Source organism: Mustela nivalis (genome assembly GCF_964662115.1).
Source record: "Mustela nivalis genome assembly, chromosome: 1".
NCBI classification, from domain to species: domain Eukaryota; kingdom Metazoa; phylum Chordata; class Mammalia; order Carnivora; family Mustelidae; genus Mustela; species Mustela nivalis.
The window spans coordinates 75,247,522-75,272,029 of NC_139020.1; the positions used below are offsets into that span (position 1 = coordinate 75,247,522).

At 38.7% G+C, this 24,508-nt stretch overlaps 1 protein-coding gene across 1 annotated transcript in view; it reads right to left on the reverse strand.

Annotated features, from left to right (window-relative positions):
* Positions 1-2,304: 2,304 nt before the first annotated feature.
* Positions 2,305-24,508, reverse strand: part of ERICH6 (glutamate rich 6) — a 31,533-nt gene continuing 9,329 nt past the window's right edge. The window contains exons 4-14 of the mRNA XM_082682389.1: positions 23,899-23,961; positions 23,552-23,607; positions 23,344-23,460; positions 20,759-20,870; positions 19,652-19,808; positions 19,142-19,212; positions 18,035-18,180; positions 11,906-11,991; positions 9,854-10,009; positions 7,155-7,383; positions 2,305-2,577 (exon numbers count right to left, since the gene is read on the reverse strand). Of these exons, the coding sequence (XP_082538515.1) occupies positions 2,314-2,577; positions 7,155-7,383; positions 9,854-10,009; positions 11,906-11,991; positions 18,035-18,180; positions 19,142-19,212; positions 19,652-19,808; positions 20,759-20,870; positions 23,344-23,460; positions 23,552-23,607; positions 23,899-23,961 (1,457 nt within the window). The 3' untranslated portion in view covers positions 2,305-2,313. The remainder of the gene's footprint in view (positions 2,578-7,154; positions 7,384-9,853; positions 10,010-11,905; positions 11,992-18,034; positions 18,181-19,141; positions 19,213-19,651; positions 19,809-20,758; positions 20,871-23,343; positions 23,461-23,551; positions 23,608-23,898; positions 23,962-24,508) is intronic.

Consider the following 24,508-nt stretch of genomic DNA (forward strand, 5'->3'; position numbering starts at 1 on the left):
GAGCCCAAGGCAGATGCTCAACTGACTGAGCCCCACAGGCACCCCTAAAAACTATTATTAAAATATAAAATTTGCTTCTGAATGTTCACTGAAGGCAGGGGTCAGCCTCGGGGCTCAGCCGGTTAAGCATCTGCCTCTGGCTCAGGTCATGATCCTGGGGTCCAGGGATAGAGTCCAGCATCAGGCTCCCTGCTTAGTGGGGAGTCTACTTCTCCTTCTCCATCTGTCACTCCCCTTTTTTGTGCTCTCTCTCTCTCTCTCTCTGTCAAGTAAATAAAAAAAACTTTGAAAAACATATCCATACATAAATCCAGATAAGGGACTAGAAATTAGCAATAGAGCACCATATTAAAGATGGCTTTTTCCCTATGGTGGGATTATGAGTACTTTTAACATCTTTATACTTCTGTAATCTCCCAGATTCTCTACGAGTTCATATTACTTTTGTTAGCAGAAAAGACCACCAATGAAACGGACTTTAAAATATTTAGTTCATATATCGTAAAATGTTTGCACAGGCTGATACACTGGATGTGGTTTTACATTCTGATCCCAGCAGGGCTTTGCTGAACACACTGCTGCCAATTTTACCTGGAGCAAAGAATTATAATTTCTTTGCTTATCAGTTACATTGAAGTGCATATATGTCTTCTTAAAATGTGATCACTTTATCTGTCAAAAATGTATACATAAAATCTAAAATATGCATAAAGAAAAATAAAAGTCATAATCCTGAGATCAGAAATAAAAAGAGACAAATCTTTATGCTTTAAGTACATCAGTGATTTCTTTAATGTTTACATCTGGAAAAACCTACACATGTAAAGTGTTTTCTTCTCCCTCAGTTTATTAAAATAATACTAAAGTATTAGTATATGACAACTTTATGGCCATAAGAGTAATTTTTTTGAAGAGCTTATTATATTAAAAAAAAAACCACCAACAACCCATGAATTAACAGACTGGATTATTCAAAAATGAGATTGCCTAAAACAGCCATATGGTAAAGCAGACATTGATATATAAAATCTATGGCATACCCCAATCCACTTTTTGTACATATTATTGTATTGTTATACTGTATCATTATTGCTATTTTAACAGTACAATCCTTTAAATAAATAAAACTGCCATGAGATATGATCCTAATAGATTAGGGTTAATAGATTAATAGATTTAGATATATTTTTCACTTGGAAATATTTTATTTTTAATACATTTTTAAAGAAGCAACATCAATTTCTTTATTACATGTAGTTATTTTTAAAGTTTAATTTTGTGAAAAGTGAAACCTTTATCTGATCTGAAGAGTAATCAGAGTATGAAAGTGAAGATAATTTTAAATAAAGTCTGTCACTAAACATGAAGCAGATTGATTAAAGATGTCATTTCATTATCCTGCCAGTCCCCAATTAAGGCCTCATTCAGTATCCACTATGGGTTTAGCATCTCCAAATAATTCTTACTGATGTACAAAAAACAGATTCAGTTAAGGCTTTGTTGTGATTAAGTGTTGTACTACATGCTACTTTTTCAGAGCTGTGCAGATACATATTAGTTCAATTAGTTTAATACTTGTCTCACTTGATAGAAACTAAAAGCTCATCAGTGAAAAGGAAGAGGGGAGAGGACAAAAATAAAATTGAAACATTTAGCATTGATCAAGACGTGAGTCTAGGAACCTCTGTGCAGTTCCCAAGCCAGAGGCCTCACTTTGCGAGGGAGAGCGGCAGCCTGGGTCAGGCAGGAGGGTGGATGTGGGGTAGATGGTGCTTTCCTGTGCTCCTGTGCTCCTGAAGCTGCAGCAGGGGTTGTCCTTGACCTTCATTTCCGGAGCCTTTCAGATGGGTTTTGGAAGCATCTAATACTGCTTTCTTTCTATTTTTTTTTTTAAGAGTTTATTTATTTATTTGACAGAGATCACAAGTAGGCAGGGAAGCAGGCAGAGAGAGAGAGAACCAGGAAAGCAGGCTCCCCTGCTGAGCAGAGAGCCCGTTGCAGGACTCCATCCCAGGAACCTGGGATCATGACCTGAGCTGAAGGCAGAGGCTTTAACCCACTGAGCCACCCAGGCACCCTGCTTTCTGTTTTTCTGATAGAACTCTGATAATGGACACTTAGAAATGATTATGCTCATTTTCTGGTGTCCTGAAAGCGAGTAGTTTTCCAACTACAAATGTAAGCTACTGATGACTCAGGATGTGTTCTAAATTTATAATAAACCATATTTCTTGGTATTTCCTGGTCATTACATTTTTCTTGAAATCTCTCGCACCCCCTCCCAAAATAACAAAAAAATGAAGGTATCATCATTTAAGTATTTTCATTTATTATAGCTGATATTGTGTTCATTGTATCTTTTTTTATACCAGAATTGTGACAAAGGGCAATTAGTTTTACAGAAAGTGAAGAAAGATAGGAAGGTTGCTTTAATTTTTCCCAAACCTGGCTGGAGGGAAAATTCGCACATCCTTTAAGTTTATGAAACAGGCGCTGAATCTTTATTAAGTTGGCCAGCAGCAGCAGATCATCCCCATTCAGGTACCGGAGAACTGGAATCTCCTCGGGGTTAGGGAACTTTTCAGCAAAGAGAAAAAGAAAGGAAGCTCAGGGCCCGCCTGTGGCAGCGGGGAGTTTGTGAGGAAGCAGCACCAAGTTGCAGTAGGATTCCCTTGATTCCTTATCTACAAAGCCGGGTGGGAGGGCAGATAAGGTTGGGCAGCGGTGTTAATCTAATCTGAAGGAGGAATGAGCTAAAATGCTATGGAGATTTGAGAGACCAGAGCAGGCCTGACCACATAGAATTTGAATACTTTCAAATGCTCACATTTTATTCAAGTAAAGTTATCAGTATATACTGAGGGGAGCACCAAGATGCCTGGAGCATAGCTCCTTCCTGGGGAGATGCCCAGTGGGGAGAGCATGGTCAGTGCTGGACTGGAGGCTAGGAAGGCACTGAGCAGGCGGCCTTCCTCAGAGAAGGGAGCGCCTCAGCTGAGTTTTCAGGTAGGACACGGACTGCTGAAATTCCTTTCCTTCTAGAATGTGCCCCTGCCCCCAGGAAGCCATAACACGTTAACCTTTCCTTGACCCTCCCTTGGCCTCTGTGCTTACCCTTCCTCACAGCCTTTGGTGATTCAGGCTGATGTCTGAATTCCTGCAGCTGCAGGAAGGGGAATGATCTGTCACGATGGTTTTGCCTGTGTGCCCACATGTGGATTCAGGACCAGCTTAGGAGGGGCGTTTAGCCTTAGTGGGGTGGACTAAATGCAACCTCTCCACCGTCAGTGTTACCACCTACCTACAAGAGACTCAAGAACGCACACAGCATTCCCTTCTGCATCAGAAGGTTAGAGGGGAGGGAGGGAGGGACAGGGTGTATGAGACAAGAATAACAAAGAATGGACCAGCATTTATAAGTTCCCTTCAATCCTGATTCCATAGAATCACAGAAAACTTTTTAAGAGAGTAAATCAATGATGGTTTTAGGAAATAGAAAAGATTCTGATCAGCAGGAATAATCTTACAGAATTCCTGAATATCAAAAACAGATGGGACCATATCCATGGAGAGGTAATATGATCAAATAAAACCACTAACCCCGAACACATCCAGAAGTGAGGAGGAGGAGGGACCCTGAGGTAAATACTAGAACAATCATTTGATCAGTTGGGAGGCCCTGCCCTTATGTGGGTGGGGCTATACCTGTTTTCAATCTTCGTGCCCCCGGGGCTGCACAGGCTGGAGCTGGAAGTCTGGCCCTGGGGATAGCCTTCTGCCCCTCAACATATACCACTTTCCCAAAGGCCCCACAAACAAACTTCAGTAAGCAAAATATGCAGGAAAGTAGGGATTCTCCAATACAAAATGAACACACAACCTGAAATCACCAAATATATGAGGAAATTTGAGGCTGTGAGAGAGAGGCCAGATAAACCTATCAGAGATACCAATATTCAAGGAGACAATAGCCAGAGGAGGACTCTTGAATATGGATGGTTAATATTTTCTGAGGGAGAGAATTCTTGTCAAAGAGAAGCAATAACTAGAGGACTTGGAAATTCTATGCATATAGGAAAAAAGATGTGTTAACAATTTTATTAAAAAAAAAAAGATTTATTTATTTATTTATTTGACAGATGGAGATCACAAGTAGGCAGAGAAGCAGGCAGAGAGGGGAGGAAGAAGGCTCCCTGCTGAGCAGTGGGATCATGGGATCCTGGGACCTGACCTGAGCCGAAGGCAGAGGCTTTAACCCTCTGAGCCCCCCAGGTCCCTGATGTGTTAATAATTTTAGAGTGACCATTAAAAATGTATTAAAAGATTGAATCTGTTAGGTTGAGGAAAGCAACAAAATCCAGTTATATATTGTTTGCAAGGGACACATCTAACTTAAAATTGTATAAAAACATTGAAAATCAAATAATGCAAAAAAAAAAAAAAAACAAAACACCAAGCAAATGCTAACTAAAAAGAAAGCTGGTATAGCAATTTAACATCATACAGAATAGTATTTAAGGCAAAAGTCACTTGTAGAGACTGGGAATAATACATGTTGAAAATATAATATTTTTGTCAAAATAAAGACAACTTCACTGATAACACTGAATCTCATAATGGGCAGAGCTGAAGAACTAATAGGTGAGGTGGAAGATCGGGCTGGCCCAAGGCAGAAGGCACAACACACCAAGGAGATAGTCAACATCCTGAATTTCCTAACCACAGCCTTAAGAATCAACTGGGGAAGACCAGAAGCAGGGAGACTCATTAGGAAGCTCTTACAATGATTTAAACAAGAGATGAACTTGGCCCAAGAGTCAGACAAGAGGGTTGGTGTTAGAGGACATGAGAAGGTTTGAGACCAAGGCTTTGAGACCGGGAGGGGTAGGGGGCGTGGGGTTTATAGGACCTGCAGGGAATAGACGTGAGGCTCTGATGTGGAGAGAAGGAATACTGCTCCAAAGTGGCCTCAGCAGGGAAGGAGTGCAGGTGTCACTGTTTGAGGTGGAGAACACTGGGTGGAGGGGGGCGGGCATTTTCTAGGATCTAATTTCGCCAAGTTTTTAATGCCCTCTTACACATGCACATGGATATGCAGGGTTGGAATCCAGGATGTGAAAGCTAAAAGTTCAGGGAGAGAAAATGAAAGGATTAGCAAGGTGGAGGTGGTATTGAAGGGCAGGAGACTCCATGAGACCACCTAAGGAGGGATTCACCTAGGGATATGAAGAAGAGCCCCCAGGGGGAGGCCTGGAGCCCCTCAATATGTAGAAAATGCAGAGGTGAAGAGAGCAAAGAAAAAGGAGAAGGAACAGTTCCCGAGGTGGAAGGAAAGTCAAGGGAAGCAAGGCAAGAAATGCTTCCAGAAAGAGGAAGTGAGTAACTGGCTGGTACCACTGGGAGGCCACTCCATGTGGCAAAAATTGTACTGCATAGAAAATGTTATGGAGCCATTAAGAATAAAATAGACAAATAATGCTTGGAAATGTAGACATGGAAAAACCTCTAAGACTCCTTAAGTGGAAACCAAAAACAGAATCCCCCCCAACAATACAAGCAATATGATCCAATTTTTATAGTAACAAAGATGTGTATGAATAATTTATAAATACATTGAACAGAGAAATCCTAAATTTGGGGTAGTGATGACCTTTAAGAAAGGGGTTAGAATAGATGATGAAAGGATGAAAGTGGAATCTCGACTTTTTCAGTCTATTTCTATATTATTTGAATCTTCGAATGAGAATATTTAACATACCATTTTTGTAATTTTTAAAAACCTAAAAAAAGGCTGATCATGAAGATAATGAGAAATGGAAAAAAATTTGGGGGGGGGCATCAAAATGACTTCTGATTAAAATTCATTTCTAGGGAGCAAAGGGGGAGAGAGAACATTTTTTACGTTTTTGGTAAGAAGGCATTTACCATGAATGTAACCAGAACGCAGCCTATTTCATCAATTTCTAACAAATAAAGAAGCTTGTCTGGAGCCTAAACAGAGGACCCCAATAGGCAGATGGATGGAAAGTGGCTGGAATAGTGCTGAGTGCGTGGTAGACCCTCTTGGGGGTTTGGAGTTGGCGGACTCAGAAGTGTCCCTTTTGGTTGGTCTCTCTCAGATATTCCTGCCTGTGCTGAATATGGAGGTCATATTTCCTCTTATTTAAAAGTGTAGAAGTTTTCGAGGTTTGAAAACACCTTTGAAGTCTGTAGCAATCTCTTCCTTTTAATAAGGGACTTGTTCAGAGCCTAGATAGGCTACACAGACCTCTCTCTCTCTCTCTCCATATATATATTTCAACATTATTGAGTTATAACTGACAAACTCTGTGTGGAGCTATCATTTATTGAATACTTAGTTGGTACCAAGCACCATGCTATATGACCTATACTTTGTATTGTTATTGAATATTTGGCAATCTATTTGGTGAGAATCATTATCCCCATCTTATAGATGAGGGAACTGAAGTTCTATCACTCACTTAGCTAAGTGGCAGAGTTGAAGTATGAAACTATGTCCCTGTAACCTGAAGGCCACGTTCTTAACCACTGCCACTCACTGACAGTGTATTCTAGGCCATGCCCTGGGTAGGGTAGAGCAATCCGTAAGGCAGAGATTTTGTCCTGGAGTTCACCATTTGGTAGGCAAGGCAGCCACAAGGGCAAGTAAGGCAGCATGGTCCATCAAATGCAGGGAGAGAGGGGAGTACATGAACACCCCCAGGGAAAGCCATGATGGACCCTGATTGGGCAAAGGTCTAGGTGGTCTGGGAAGTGTCTCCAAGGAGATGGAACTTATACTTGGTCTTTCACATGGTTGGAACCCAGGGTCTCCTGACTCAGCCCAGGGCTTTCTGCCAGAGCACAAAGGAAAAACACACACAGTACACAATTCTAAACCCAAACCCCCAAAGTAGCACTACTTGGTCACAGAGTAAACACAGTAAATGTTAGTTTTATCCACTCTGTACTAAAAGGAATTTCTGAAGAACAAACAATAAGGTTTTTCACTATGTGTTTTTTTCATTGCATTCCAAAACTCTTAGTGGATAGCAGATTACACACAAGTATAATCTCTCAGTCATAATACTAACAAGAGTCTTTTACTCTCATTATTCTAAATGCTTTGAATTGTTTTCAAAAAATGTACCTACCTTCACTTTGGTCCCAACACTGATTCTTGCCTGTTGGCCCATTGCTAGAAAAGTGATTGAAATCTTGTCTTGTTCTAAGATGCGAATTCCAATGTAATGGTTCAAAGCCAGAAAGACAGGTTTAAATGAAACAAAGGGTGAGGAAGCGACAGAACTGGACCAATTCCAAGCCCTTATTCTGTTGCCAGCTTGATCTGAGTATTGACCTCCCAAGATATTGATGTATACCCTGGGCAGAAAGGAAATTGAAAATTATAAACCGTCATATTTTACTTTAACCTTGAAATTAGCCCTGTTGCTTGCTAACAAAGGGGAGCAGCAGTTTACGCTAGCCAGCGGCATACAAATAATGCAGAACCTCAGGTAATCTTGTGAGTGGTGATACTGTGACTGGATTTTATACTAATTTAGAGTGGTGGATCCAATCCAAGACCTACTGATAAACCAAACTGGGTCCCAAAGATGGAACCACGATGGTAAAGGGATCTGGAAAACTGTGTGCTAGGAAAAATGAAGGGGGAGCAGGAAACATTTACTTTGGACAAGAAGACATGGAGGTGAGGCAAGCAGACTGTATCTGAAGAGGGGAGAAGACCAGTGCTTAAATTGTCCCCAGGACACAATGAAGACCAGTGGCAGTTAAGTCCTAGGGAAGATCCCATTGGCCTCAGTAGGGGACAGCTGTGTTCTAACAGTACCCAGTGACTAGGAGCCAGGAGTCCTCCTAGGAGGGTTCTTGTCAGGGCTCGGTGTGGGCAGGAGAGACTCTGGGAACATCTCTGAAATGGCTCAGGATGCCAGTGAAGAGCTTTGTGATGGAGCACAAAGTAGAGCTTAGACTAATGGGGCCTCCATAGTCTCTTGGCATAGCTGATGCCACATTTACTACATTATATACATATTGGGCCCGGCACAGACTGAGCCCCAGTGGCACTAGGGACTGCCATTCTACTTAGTTATCTCCTCGTGCTCTCCGTCTTCCAAGTTGGATCTCCTTCCCTTTCTTGAGAGGGAATACGGACAGCTCTGGGTATTTAGAAAGTTTGCTGAATTTGATAATAAATTTTTTTTTAACCTAGATGAATTGGCCATGAGGGGTCCTAGAGTAAGATAATATCTTATTTCCCCACTGCTGATTAGTGACAGTAATCTAATAACAGAAGTGTAAATGAGAAATTGAGGTGATGATCTTGTTGTATGTGGGAGGAAGAAGTTTCCTTTCATCTTGAAATGTGGATGAAAATAAAACTTGGGTAAAATTATGTAGACAAATTGTTCACTTAATAACATTCTTTGAGTCTGTATCATGTACATGCTTATAGGGACAAAGATTCAGAGTGTGACTTCAAAGACCATCTGTCCAAGAGGGGAGATGGACTCGCTACACGAAAGGCAGAGGCAGGTAGAAGGGGCTATGAGAGTATGCAGAAGTCACATCAGAGGGTCAGGAATTCAATCAGTGAGTCAGGGGACTTCACAGACAGGAGAGCAGTCCTAGAAACCAATGAAAATTTGGTGACAATTAAGACAGTGCCCCCACCACATGTAATATACAATTGCTATTGAAGCCTGAAGGATAAGTAGAAATTCTCCAGAGTACATGTAGGGATAATGGACTGCTGCTTTAGATCTAAAAAACACAAGTGTCTTAACTTTCTCAAGTACTGGTAGAATGTCCAGACTTTGTCAATTATGAATGGAGCTTCTCAAGATGAGATAGTTATTCCTGTACATAACTTAAAGGGAGAGTGTATGTCTTTCTGAAAAGTTCAGGAAGTTGGAACTGCATTCAAAGTTAGAACCCAAATTTCATTTTCTCAGGCTAAATAATATGAGGCAAAGTCACAGAGTAAATAAGTTCATAGATCAAAATGGGATCAGGATCTGTAGACATTTTGTAGGTATGTTATTGTAAGTTATAGCTATAGGAATATTGGAATAGTTATAGACATATCTCAAAACATAACACACAGAAAAACTCTAACAACACAGTATGGAAGCTTCCATTGTAAATTATTTCCATAGATGATGTAGTATAACATTATCAGGCATACCCCTAGAGAAACCACCTGGGTTCGTATCCCAAATCCCTCATGTGACCATATAATTTGTTTGGAGATTTTTTTTCTAATACTGAAATACTGAAATCACAAAGTTCATATATTCTTACTGTTTACAGAAAGAATATGATGAGCTTTGTTTTATGTAGCTGCCTGGTATTTTTCCACTGAGAAGATATGGGACGACATAAAAAAAAACTTCTCTGAGTTAAACATTACTATCTAAAGACCACTAACTTAAAAAATTCTTACATTGTTTACTTTTATCATTTGAAAGAAAAAGAGAAAACCTCCAGCTATAAGATGAATAAATTCTAGGGATCTATTGTATTGCATAGAGATTATAGTTAATACTATATATATATTTAAACATTGCTGAGAGTATACCTTCAATGTTCTCAATACAAAAAAGAAGTGGTAATTATGTGACATGATGGAGGTGTTAGCTAATTCAATGCGATAATCATTTTGCAATATGAAAGTGTATCAAATCAACACATTTTATGTTTTTAACTTCTATGATGTTATGTCAATTATATCTCAATAAAGTTGAAAAAAATGAAAGAAAAATAAATTTTCAAAACCAGTCCCCCCTCCCAACTCCCGCAAAATGGCAGCAGGAGAAACCTAGAAGCCTACCAGACATTTCCATTGGGATGATAGCATGAACTTCTCCCAGAAGAATCTAACAATGCCAGGATCGCAGGGTCAGTTGGCATATCTTCTTGGACTATACAAGTAAAACCATTTATTTTATTGGGCACTCGGATGATGGCTAGGTTTCCAGATGGGTAACTGAGATCAGATAAGGTCCTTTGAGTTCTAATGGCCCTTGACTATTCCGAGAATAAATTCAATTTATGAGAGAGGCTTTGAAACCATTCTGGAATGGGAGCTACAAAAAGCATTTTATGCTTTTTAGGGGATCAAAATACATTTACAAGATGCACAAAGTCTCAACAAAATACCAGCGAATGGAATCTAGCAATGTATAAAAAGAATTATATACTATGCCAAAGTGGAGTTTATCCCAAGAATGCAAGGTTGGCTTGACATCTAAAAATCAATCGATGAAATGTGTTGTATTGATAGAATAAAGAGCAAAAAAAAGTGATAATCTCAATATACACAAAAAAAATATTTGACAAAATCCAATACCTTTTCATGAAAAATAACTCAATGAAGTAGGAAAAAAAGGGAAACTTCTCAACCTGATAATGTCTAACAAAAACCCACAGCTGACATCATACTTAATGGCAAGAGGCTTTAAGAGTGATTTCCCCCTAATATCAGGAACCAAATGAAAATGTCTATTCTTCCCACTTCTATTCAACATTGCACTGAGGAGTCTAACTAGAGATATTTCATAAAAGAAGAAACGAAAGGCATCCAGATTGGGAAGGAACGATGTGAAACTATCCTGCTCTTGTATATAGAAAATCCTAGGGAATCCATGGAACAATATATTAGACTAATAAACGAGTTCAGCAGGGTTATAGGCTACAAGACCAATGTACAAAAATTAAATTGCACTTCTGTATACTAGCAGGGAACATTCTGAAAATGTAATTACAAAAATAATCCCATTTACAATAGCATCAAATGAATAGAGTCTACTGAGGGTAATTTACTGTTAATACTCAGTCCTATCTAAGCTGATCCGAGAAGATTAGAGGAAAGGCAAACACAAGATTGACTCTGAGTCATTTTGAAAAGCAGCCAGGGCCTTCAAGAGAATTAAGAATTAAAGACAGGGCCTGAAATGATAACTAATGATAAAAGCTAGAGGGTGTTATGTAAAATTTATTGATTATTTAAAACAAGACCTACAGTTTTTCTCATGGGGACTTACCTAAAACTTCATTATACTTCCTATGCCATGAAAGTCATTTTTCTGCTTGATTATTGGGGTTTGATTAAACTTTTAGGAAACTATAACCAAACATGTCTTTCTCCTATAAAAGTGGGGCCTTCAGCCACCAAAAATCTCTCCTCATTTCATAGCTCTGTTTTTTCCTTTCCTTGATGTATTAAATGGCCTTTATGTCAAAATAGTCAATGGCTTGGCCATGAGGTGGAGGTTCAAGTGATGAATAACTTAGTGTTCCATAAAATGGATATTGAATTTTTGTATTAAAAAATAATGTGCTGCTCAGAGATGTATAAATTGGTACACATTTTCTGGGGGACAAAATCTTTTAAAGCTTTAAAATGCCTAATTTCTCAGTCAGAGTTTCTAGCCCTAGACATTCAATTCAAGGAAATACGTGAAAAGTATACAATGAAGTCTGCACAGAGCTGTTCATTTAGCTGTTGCATATAATAACAAAAAATTGTGATACTGCCTTTGAGGTTAGGTTAAATGAATTATAGTACATCTCTGTAATGAAATACCTTGTGGTTATAAAACCAGTGGTGTATTTCTATCTTTATTATATATTATATGCTCATAACATTGCTATTTAATATTATTATATAAAGAGGGCAAGTTGAACAATATGAATAACGAGTTGAGGAATTGACTTAAAGAATTATATATATATATGCTCATAGTAAAAAGGAAAGGTGTATAAAAAAGATGTTAATAGCTTTTCTCTAGATGACAGGGTTTGGGGTAATATTCTTTCTTTATAGTTTTCTATATATTATATATATAATAAAGCTAATAAAAATAACTTGTTGAAAGGATACAATATTTGTGTTGTTCCATCAGGAAATGAAGTCAGAAACTTGCTCCCATGTTTGTAGTACTTCTCCAAGAGCTCTTTCCTCATGATCTATGTATGTACAACAGAAAATGAAAGGTCCCTTAATGTTAATTGTTCCAGATACAGTGTGTTAATTATGATAATAACAGGCATTGGTTGCTTGCTAGGCAGTGATACAAATCATTTCTTAATTTAAATTTTCGGGCCTGCAACAGTGACAAGGAACAATCTTAAAAATCATTAAAGATTATTCCTAGCCCCTGCAGATAACTTGATAAAAGCTTTCAGGCAGGAATCTGACATTACATATCTGTTTGAAAGGCTTTAAAAAAATTTTTTTAACCTTATTCACATATTACTCTAGAAACAGAAAATTAAAGAGCAGCCCTAGCACAATGGAAATATTCTATGTGCTGATTGTAGTAGTGGTTACATAACTGCCAAAATTCAGAGCGCTGTACTTCTAAAACAGGTGAATTCAACTGTATATAAATTATACTTTGACAGAGTGACTTTGAACTCAAAGCTACAGACGCTAGAATCTGTAGCATCTGGTCTCTCTTCAGGATTGCTCTTGAAGTTATTTGAGTAAAACACTGATGGCATATGAGAAGAAAAAAATACAGGGAGATAATTCTTCTTACATCTCCAATTTTAACTATTTTATATGTAGTACTTAATAGGGAAATGAATTTGTGCCCAGTAACATTTTATAATGAAAGATTCTTTTTAATCCTAATCTTATATTGATTCAATACAATTGATTATATTGAATTACAATTGTATTGAATTACAACAATGTAATCAATTCAAGGATTTCTAGGGCTAAACAATGAAACCACCGAAATACTCATGTAAGTGTTGCCATTTATTTTGGAAGATAACACATTTTTATTCATTTTTAAAGTTATGAATATGAAATACATTAAGAACAGTGCTAAAACAAGCTGTTTTGTTAGTGAGTAATTTATAAAGTGAATACCCATTGTTATCTCCAACCAGGTCAAGAAATAGAATAATACCAGTACTCTAGGAGTCCCACTGTGTGTCTATCTCAAAGTTGATACTTTCTTTCCTAGACATAACAGCTACTCTGACTTCATTTCCTTGCACTTTCACAATTTCTAAACAATATAGCTTTAATTTTTCTCATTTTGAATTTTACATAAGTAAAAACATACATCATGTGTCTTTAATATTTTGTTTCTTTCTGTTAATATTATGTGTGAGTTTCATGCATATTCCAGTGTGTAGCTGTGGTCCACCAACTTTCATTTGTGATAGTATTTCAGGGTATGAATTTATCCCTATTTATTTAATGGTTGCCTGAGTCATTCCCAGTTTTTGACTATTGTAAACTGAGAACATTCTTATGCATGTATGCTGGTACTCAGTTCCCCTTGGATATTATGACCATTTGAGAAAAATGGGCCAAAAATACCTCTTGAACACTTCTGAAAGGAGAAATCTCAAAAGGTCAATAAGTGAAAAAGTGCTCAACATCATTAATAACCTGAAAAATTAACCTGGAAAATTAAAACCACAATTAGAGATCAATGTATATCTATCATACTAGCAAAGAAAATATAAATTCTGATAGTACTGACTATTGGAAAGGAGGAAGAACAAGAGTCACTATTGTTTGCCTCTAGCGGATCAATGTAATACAGTCCAACAACTTGGAAATCATTTTGGCTTCATCTAGTAAAGTGAAAGACAGGCATAGCCTGGGATTCAGCAATTCCATTTCTGGTATAGTATCTGAGAGAAGGGTAAATATTATAGCTTAACTTCAGACTTGGATAAATTAAGTTTACTTGCTGAAAATTTCTAGGGTAGCCAGAAAAATAACAGAAGCAGAGAGTATAACTCCCAAGCTTGTAGAGGTAGAACAAAAAACAGAATGATATATTTTAAATACCCCTCCCCCAAAGACAAGAAAGGATAAAGGAAAAGAAAAACACATAACAGGGAACAAATAGAAAATATCAAAGGATGTCAGTATTTATGTGTAAATAGACTAAATACTCCAGTTAATTAAAAAAAAGAGTGTCAGATTAGTTTTAGTTCTCTTTTTAAGGAAAAATTCCAACCATATATTTTTTACAAGAGACAAATCTAAAATCTAAGTATATAAAAAGATTATAAATAAAAATGATACAGGAAAATACTGAATAGTATTACTAGAGATAAAGAAGATTACTTCATAATGATAAAAGTTTAAATCCACCAGGAGGATAGAACATTACAAAATATTTTTCCCATACTTAGATAATTTCAACATATATAAAGCAAAATTTTACAAAAGGAAAAGGAAAAATTAAAAATTCCATAATCATAATGGGATATTTTAGCCTACCTCTCAAAAATTGCAAGGATTTTTAGACCAGAAAGGTAATAATAAAATAAAATATTTGAATAATGCCTTTAATAAATTTGACCTAATGTTCATGGATTGGAAGATTAAGTATTTTAATGATGACATTCTTCCCAAATTGATTTATAGATCCAATGTAACTACAATTCACATTTTAATAAGATTGTAGTATTTGTATGTGTTGAGGTAAGGGAGGTCTTCACAAGTCGATTCTAAAATTTATAGGAAATACCAAGAACTTAGAAGAGCCAAGATTTTGAGAAAGAAGAATTTTGAGCCAAGAAGACTGAGAAAGAGGAATGTGATCTACCAGATATTAAGATCTATCACAGTGTAATGTTGGGGCTCAATAAAGAAATCTATGATACAGGATAAAGAGTCCAGGAGCGCCTGGGTAGCTCAGTGGGTTAAGCCTCTGCCTTCGGCTCAGGTCATGATCTCAGGGTCCTGGGATCGAGACCCACATCAGGTTCTCTTCTCAGAGGGGAGCCTGCTTTCCCCCCTCTCTTTCTGCCTGTTGCTCTGCCTACTTGTGATCTCTCTCTCTCTGTCAAATAAATAAATAAAATCTAAAAAAAAATAGAGTCCAGAATCAAGATCATGTAGTCATAAACATCTGATGTGGGACAGCTGTGCCAGTGCATGGTAATGGAGAAAGGAAAATCTTTTCCATACTTGAGAGAGAGAGCATGAGGGGAGGGGTTGAGGGAGGGGTAGAGGGAGATGGAGAAGCAGACTCCCCACTGAACAGGGAGGCTGATTCTGGACTCCATCCCAGGACCTTGGGATCATGACATGAGACGAAGGCAGATGCTTAACCAACTGAGTCACCCAGGTGCCTCTCTATATTTTTTAAATGAAATTAGAACCACTACCTCACATTATATGTAAAACCTAATTCCAAGTGGATTAAAGACCTAAATGTGAAATGCAGAACTACAGAGATTTCTTTAACATAGGAGAATAACTTTATTATCTCAGGTAAGGGAAAGATTTACCAACCAATGAAAAAAAGCAGTATCCATGAAGGATTTGATAAATTACAGTTAAAATGGTGAAGGATAAGCCAAGAAGGGAAAAGTAGTTGCAGCAATATGACATACAAAGGACTCCTATCCTAAATGTATGAAGTATTTTTATAAATCAACATGAAAGAAGAAGTCTAATGTACCACTTTTTCTCTTCATTTTTCTTGAGTATCAGACCATCCAATCACACAAAGCACATTCTTTTGAATTTCCTTTAACGTGGGGCTACTGGTGACAAATTTTCTTTGACTTTACTAGACAATATCTTTTTTGGACACGTTTTCTTGAAAAATACTTAACCGGTTATAGACTTCTAGACTGATGGCTTTTTTCTGTAAGCATGCTAAAGACATTCCAATGCCTTCTGGCTTCCATTCTTGCTATTGGGAGGTTATCTGAGAGTGTAATTCTTCGAATATAAACAGAACTTCTTGTTCTCTGCTGCTTTTAAGATTTTTTTTTTCCCTTCTGTGTTCCCCAGTTTTGCTCTCACATGTCTAGGATTTATTTTTTCTTTATTTCATTTTGATTGGGATTCATTGGGCTTCTTAAACCTGTGGGTTATTCTCATTGATCAGTTCAGAAAATTATACATTATCTCTTCAGATACTGCCTCTTCCTGATTATCTTTCTCCTCTCCTTTTCGAATTTTGAATAGATATGTTGTAGACACCTCATTTTCATATCATATCATAAACTTTATTCTGTATTCTTTATTTACTTTTATTCCCATAGAGAATTTTATAATTTTTTTTTAAAATCTTTTTTCCAGGTCATTAGTTCTCTTTTTAGTTGGGCCTAACCTGTGTTTAACTGTCATCTTTCAAATTTTTAACTTCAGTTTTTATTTTTCATTTCTAGAAGTTCCATTTTTTTCTTTACAAACCGGTTATGTCATGATAGTTTTCTGTTCCCTCCATATATCTTAAAGCTGATATTTTATTTTCATGAGCATAGTTTAATTTCCAAAGTCTTTGCAGGTCTTTTTTTTTTTTTTTTAAAGATTTTATTTATTTATTTGACAGAGAGAAATCACAAGTAGATGGAGAGGCAGGCAGAGAGAGAGAGAGGGAAGCAGGCTCCCTGCTGAGCAGAGAGCCCGATGCGGGACTCGATCCCAGGACCCTGAGATCATGACCCGAGCCGAAGGCAGCGGCTTAATCCACTGAGCCACCCAGGTGCCCTTTGCAGGTCTTTTTTTAATTAGATATTATTCTTCCGGGTTTTCAATTGTGGTGTTGAGTTTTCTTGTGTTCTTGATTCTTTGTCACTTTGTGCTAGTAACTGAACCTGAAGCATAATTTGCAGGAGAAATTTGAGGGCCAGGCAAATTGGACAGGGCCTGTCGTCCCGACAGGATTTGGGTTTGATTCTGTCAGTCATCTCAGTTCACTGCCATGGCTTAAATTCTTTATACCCAAGAGAAACAAATATGGTCTCCATAATTTAGTTTCTAGAGATCTATTATGAAAAATATACTTATATAAAAATCCACTTATACACAAAAATATTCAAAGCAGTATTACTTAATGTAGTAAAAAAAATTGTTAACCTGCATGTCTAATAATAGGGGAATAGTTTGACAAACCACACAGATATTGAAATGCTGTTAATGTAAGCTATATAAGATCATGGAAATATTTTTTAATGAAAAATTTTAAATAAACTCTTAATTTTAGAACAGTTTTAGATTTTTTAAAAAAATTGTGAAATAGTACAAAATATATCTCAAACCCAGTAGTGTATCCTATTATTCACATCTTATATGAGTATGGTACCTTTGTTATAGTGAAGGAAACAATATTGGTACAATATTATTAATTAAAGTTCTTACTTTATTCAGATTTCATAGAAATATTTTTATAATAAATTTAAAAATGAGATAAAAATTACACATGTAATATAATTACAAGTGTTATTAACAAAAACCAATGGGTAAAAGTCTAGAACAGTGCCGTCTAATAGAACTTTTGGTGATCAAAAGAATGTTCTGTACCATCAATATGGTAGCTGTTAGTTACACACAGCTGTTCAGCACTAGAAATGTGACTAGTGTGACTGAAGAATTCCATTTTAAATTTTATTTAATTTTAGTTATTTCAAATTTAGATAGCCATATGTAGTAGTTGCTACCCTATGGGGCAGTGTGGATCTAGAAAATATTGGAATATTAAAAACGAACTGGGGAGGGGGCACCTGGGTGGCTCAGTGGGTTAAGCTGCTGCCTTTGGCTCAGGTCATGATCTCAGGGTCCTGGGATTGAGTCCCGCATCAGGTTTTCTGCTCAGAGGGAGCCTGCTTCCCTCTCTCTCTCTGCCTGCCTCTCTGTCTACTTGTGATTTCTCTCTGTCAAATGGATAAATAAAATCTTAAAAAAACAAAACAAAACAAAACGAACTGGGGAAGTGCTTGAGGCTTTTGGTGATTTTTTCCCCCTTCTTTTTAGTTTTTAAGGATTCTAAATGTTCCAATGATCACATTTTAAAATAAAAACCCTTTAACTAAAATAGCTCACCATAAAATATATGTAAAAGCATTGATACAAAGTCTAGTAGAAGTTAAAGAGCCAAGTCTGTACCATTTCTTCTTGACAAAGAGTTTAAATGTGTTCTGTAGCCAACTTGTTATATTCATTATGACAGCTTTTACAATTTTAGGAAGAACTTATTTTAAAGAGTTGTGAGTAAAAAAATTACAAGAGAATTACCTTTCCACATGCTATTCTAGCATCACAGCAAACAATGGAAATTTTTTTGTTTTCTAGTTGGAAATCAAGTAGTCTGTCAGCAATTGGCTCTTTTTCCGGGATATCCACAGAAAGTTGATAAGAAATTGTTTTTAAGTGCTTTGAATCTAATGGGAAAAGAATCACATGAAAGTGGATATTTGTTTAAAATATTCGAAAACCTCTCTTCTAAAATGAAATTTTAAACCCTATTACAAAAGGATCACTTCATCAGACTTTTTTTTTAATGGAAGAAAAATGACGTCCTTCATTAAATTAAAGTGAGCATCTTCTTTTGTTAAAAAAATGAAAACGTTCCTTTGTTAAAAGAAGAAAGATGATTTTTTATTAGGTGAAATTTTCTGGCCTTATGTTTAGTAGGAAATAGTGGAATATCAAGGAACTTTATACTAGAGATTTAGTTTAAACCACAACAAACATTGATCTTTTCTAAGTATCTTTTCAATGGCTCTGAGTGGTAGAGGAGCAACCCCATGTTCAGAAAGATTAAGTAATTTACCCCAAATCAGCCAGCCTATAGGGAGAAGAGCAAGGATATATATCAAGAACTTCTGATTCTAAAAATCAGTGCTCCTTCAATTTTACCCCTAACTAAAACAACTGTACAGCTACCTGTAAAGTGGTCTATAGATGTTGCTAATTTATTTCGATCAATAACAATAGTAAGCAGAAGACAAAAACCTCCAAAAGCCACATAACCGAAACACCAGATTTTCTGAACCATTTTAACTGAGGCATTGACTAGAATGAACAATTTATTTATTTTTTAATTATTACTATTTTTTTAGATTTTATTTACTTGAGACAGAGCAAGTGAGAGAGAGAGAGAGAGGGAAGGAGAAGGGGGAGGGGCAGAGGAAGAAGCAGACTCCCCGCAGAGCAGGCTCAATTCCAGAATTCCCGGATCAGGACCTGAGCCAAAAAGGCAGACCCTTAATGACTGAGCCTCCCAGGCATCCCTGGAATTAACATTTTAAATATTATTTTTAAAATAAGCCAATTTCAGCTCTTAGTCATCTGAGCTTTCTATGTTCAACTGATGGATAACATCAGCGTTGAGGAACTCACCTTCTTCAGAAAAATTAGTCTGTTCATTTGTCATTATTGCAAATTGTCTGGCCATTTGTCGCTCCTGTTTTCTACAAAATTGAAAAATATGATGCAAAAGTCTGAAATGTGTTTTGAAGCTTAAAACAGAATTTTAGTACAAATTTTAACTGTTTAAATGCTGCCCCTTATTATTTTTATCTTTAAATACTTGTGAATCCAGGCATTTGATCAGTACATACGGGCCTCTACTCTTTAGTCAACAAATTTCTCCAACATGGGAATTCTAAATTGAGCTGAGAATTTGCAGTTGGTAGATTTCTACTTTAAATTGGTGTGTTCACAGAGTTTCTGGGAGCTTCTGAATCTCAGTAACATCCACCAGGAATTTTAATGGGTTTGCTTTGGCCAATTTTTATTTCTTTACTGGGAACACATCTTCAAAATTATAAATTTTGAAAAAACAATGTTCGTCGACAAAAAGCCCTCTTCTTCAGTGGGCCTGAGTTTCAATATCAAAGGCTCAGTTACCTCCGTAGGGCTTTTTCCTTTGCTTTGAGTCTGTCAACTTCACTGCCATGGGCTGCGTGAGGGTTAATACAGATTAATTCCGCTGTGGGGCCCTGGGTTTTTTTTTTTTCCTCATAGATGTAGTCAATCAGATTTTGAAAATACCTACAACAGGAGGCCTGAAAAATAAAGAGTCCATTTTTCATCTCACTAGTCCCAATGAAGATAATTAGAGAAGGAAAAAACAAAAAATGGCTAATGCACTTTGGATAACGATCAATGGTTACTTTTTTCTGGTAACTGCTTTCTTGAGATAAAATTTACATACCATAATTCACATCCATTTCAAGTGTACAAGCCACGGGTTTTTAGTGAATTCACAGAGTTGTGCAAAACTATCACTTCAGACAACTTTTAGAACATGAGCCCTTATCCCTCGACACTTCCTCCCCATCCTCTTCTCCTCTGAGCTCCCCCAAAACCACTAACCTGCATTCTGCATAGGTGTCCTGTTGTGTACATTTCATGTAAGTGGAATCAGACACTTGTGGTACTTTATGATCGGCTTTTGCTTAGCATAACGTTTTCAACTTTCGTCTATGTTGGAGCATGTAAGCATGGATCAGTACCTCGTTCTTTTTATGACTGAATGATATTCCATTATATGGATACACCACGTTTATTGACCTGTTTACCAGCTGATGGTTATTTGGGTTGTTTTCACTTTTCAGCTGTTATGAATCATGTTACTATGCACATTGGTGTACAAGTATTTGTGGAGGTAGAGGTTGTCAGTTTTTCAGGACATAAACTAAGAAGTGTAGTTGCTGGGCTGTAGGTAACTATGTATTTAACTTTTCAAGGAATTGCCAGACTGTTTCTCGAAAGCCATATTATCTTTCAGTTTCTCTACATCCTTGCCAACATTTGTTAGTATTATTCGTCTTTCTGATTACAGCCATCAGAGGGGGTATGAAAAGGTATCCTGTTGTGATTATGATTTACATTTACATTTCCCCACCAGCTAACATGTTAAGCCTTGTAATGCAAGGGAAGATGCAGGAGAAAATACTTCATATGTTTAAAAGTAACACCATTTCCTCCATGAACCTGCTTTAGAACTTACTTCTTCTATTGATTCCGAGTTATTGTCATCAGAGATAATATCCATATTGGAAAGAAATGTTCTTAGATCGCCCCCACAAAATTCACACTGGGGTGATATTTCCTCCTCTTCTTCCTTCAGGGAGGGGAAAGCAAAAATGAATCAATGCCCACAAGGAGGCCCAGAGCCTCTGGGAGCAGCAGGAGTCAGGGCTCTGGGTGGGGCCCGCAAATGTCCAGTAGGGGAGCAGGGGTGGGGCTGGGGGATGTGCAAACCTGTCACAATCCCTGGGGGCTGAAATAGTTGGTGGGGGAACTTGCAGGGGGCTGAGATCCTATACCAGAAGGCACCAAACTTGCAAGGTCTGTATATTCCAGTAATGAGACATTATTTCTATTCAAGGGCTGGGGAGGCCTGAAGAGGCAGAGGTGGTGTTTTGAGGGCCTCTGTCTGGTTCACCAGAGCACAGAGAACCCATCGGGAACTTGTGGGTCCTTAGGGTGCCTCCTCAGTGAAGAAAGAAAGTTGCACAAATGACTTTACTATTGACTTTACTATTTACTATTGACATCAGAGTCTGGTTGGAAGTGTGTGGATTACAGTGTGTGACTTGATGCAGAAGACAAAGGATAACACACATTAGCCCGCAGGTTGGGGTTCTGAATTCTCCTGTCTGTGCTGTGAGGGTAATTTTGAAGGGGCGTGGGAGGCCAGGGGAAGCAACAGGAGACTTGGAGTTAGGGGCTCAAGGGTAGAGGCACTATGGCTAGGAGAGTGTCTGAGGTCACAACTGTGACTGCAGGGGCTCCTGGGCAGGCCAGCAGCCAAGCCCAGCACAGGCCTCTGGGAAAAACCCATCTCGTGCGTGGCTCGCAGGTCTCGAGCACTACCAGGCCAGCTGTATCTTCCATTCTTTAGGACTGGCAAAATAACCACTGTGGGGCCAAAGGGTGGATGAGGTGGTCGGTGCCACCAACCATTCATCACTGGGGAGTGAGGGCTACTGTCTTGAGGCTGTTGAACTACCCGATAATAAGTACTGTGCATGGCTGAAAGTGGAACACTTTGGGAGGGGTGGGTAAAGCCCCGCCCTGGACAGATGGTGGTGGAACGTCTAGTTTGTCTCTCATGTGACAGGACAGGCGGAAAGAGAGTGTGGCGATGCCATTTCCCTACCAGGGTCTGGGTCATTAGTTTTTCAGCCCATAGTCCCTTCAACCCTTCACCTGTGGGAGAAGGAAGGTGGAGATGCTTCCAAAGATCACGAGGGGGGCTGGCCTCTGCACCTGAAGAGGCTGCAGCTGGAAAGGAGAGCTGGCAGGCCAGCGCCTGGTGCCCTTGTCAAAGCCCCATGAGATCTGCTGTGTATAAAGATCCGGGGGCCAGTATAGGGACCGCTCCCCTGGAAGAAAGGCCACCAGGCTTTCTTCATGTTCAAAACCATCTCTGGGGGTCAGCAGAAGGAAACGCCAGACACTTCCTTGGGTACAAGCTTTTGTGGTTCAGCAAGAGGAAGGAGCTAGGTTTGAATCAAGAATTTCAGTCTGAAGAGTCTGAAGGGTGAGCCTAAAGTTTAGAAAAACCTGGACAAACAGCAAATACTGACCAATATTACATTCCATTTTGTAGAGTTTAATGTGCTGCCCCGAGCGGCTATGAACAGCATGGGGTGTGTCCGCCCAGCATTCCCACACACACGTCTGCCTCACGCCGCCTCCCACGATGGCTGGCTCTTATTCCCAGGGAGGAAGCCTGCACCTTTAGTGTACCCCGAAGTAAATAATGAAGGAGGTTCCAGTCTGGGGATGGTGAAGCTCTCTCCACATGGCCAAGCCATCCCGAGTTTGGAAATAATCATACCACCCATCAGTTTCTCCCAGCTCTGGTGCAGCAGGACAGTGTGCGGTCCTGTTGGGATTATGAGGGCAGCCTTTCCCTTGCCCACCAGGCAGAGGCAGTAACTGGTCACTTAAGGTGATCAAGTATGGCAGACATTCACCTTTGTTGCCAGGCCTTGTGGCCACTGTTACAGGATGAATCGTGTCCCCTGAAACAACAGTTTGGAAGTCCCAACCCCTGGTCCCTGGAAATGGGGCTTTATATAGATAGGGGGTCTTTGCAGATGTAAGCAAGTGAGGATGAGTCATTAGGTCATAATCCAACAGGACTGGTGTCCTTGGAGAAGAAGGACACCGGGACGCAGACACACAGAGAATGCCAGGATAGCTGAGGCCACATAGAAGTGGAACAGCCCCAAGCCAAGGAAGGCCAGGGTTCCATGGCCACGCTGGAAGCTAGGAAGAGGCAAGGAAGCATGCTGTCTGAGAGGGTGGACCGGTTGGCGCATGGACTTTGAACTTCTAGCCTTCAGAACTGTGAGACAGTAAGTTGCCGTGGTTTTAAGCCACCTGGTTGTTGGTACTTAGTTCCAGCGGCCCCAGCAGACAGACACAGCCACCCTGAGTGCCATTCCACATAAAAGAGCTCTTTGCCTGGCTTTGTTTTTTAGAGTATGTTCATATCTTCTGGGCAAATCGTCACATGGCTTAACATTATGTATTAATAAACGAAATTTAAAAATATTTAAAACAACACGAATTAAAATCACCTTGAAGTTAATGCCTAAATTGGAACTCTCTGGTTTGAATGTCAGAATGGATGGTGGCCCGATGCTAGGCAATGTTCTCAGAGAAGGCTCAAACAGGGTGATGAAATCTTCTTTAAACTACATTTTTAGAAAGAGAGAGAATCGATGTTTGAATAAGTGATGTTTACCATGAACATGCTTGAGTATTGGACTGATAAACGTTTCTTACCTCCAGCTCACATAAAATACTCAGTCTTCGCTCTTCTGGATTAATTACCCATTTTTCTGAAGAGAAAAGCATCAATTTAGAAAGCAAGTATAAAATCTTTGTAACAGAGTCTTCTACTCTCTCGTCACCCACTACCCATCTCAAACACACACACACACACACACACACACACACACACACACACACACACACACTTTTACAATGTCTTGAAACCTTTTCCCCACCTCCTCGGGTAAATTCTTAAGGGAGGGCATTTTGAGAGGGGTGGGCACATCCCAGTTAAGTGTGGTTCCCCAGTGGCAGCTGGCCTTCTCGGGCAGAGGGAAGGACTCCAAACATCCATTTACCTCTTAACTTAGAAGCCAGATTTTCAGGTTCAGTTTCTTTGATTACAGAGGTTGCTTCCTTCCCTGTAGAATGAGTGTACATTTGTCATCAATCCTGACAAAGTAGGAAAGAAGTGTAATGTAAAAGAAAATATGCCTGTCGGAAAAAGAAATACCCTTATTTGTGTTTTTTTTTTTTTTAAAGATTTTATTTATTTATTTGACAGAGAGAAATTACAAGTACACTGAGAGGCAGGCAGAGAGAGAGAGAAGGAAGCAGGCTCCCTGCTGAGCAGAGAGCCCGATGTGGGACTCGATCCCAGGAACCTGAGATCATGACCTGAGCCAAAGGCAGCAGCTTAACCCACTGAGCCACCCAGGCACCCCTATTTGTGTTTGTTTTACCTTTGACCTTGTACCTTTTACTTTTTTGTTTTTTAATCAATTGTGGGGAACAAACGTAGCTTTTTATCAATCGTGGGGAACAGAGGAGAGCCACCACTGAAGGATCATATTTAAAAATGTGTCCCTATTCCTTTCTGGTCCTAGACTACTACAGAGATGCACACTTTATTTGATTATAAACGTTATTTGCAGACTCTTTTGTTTCCGTCTTTCTAAAGTACTACTT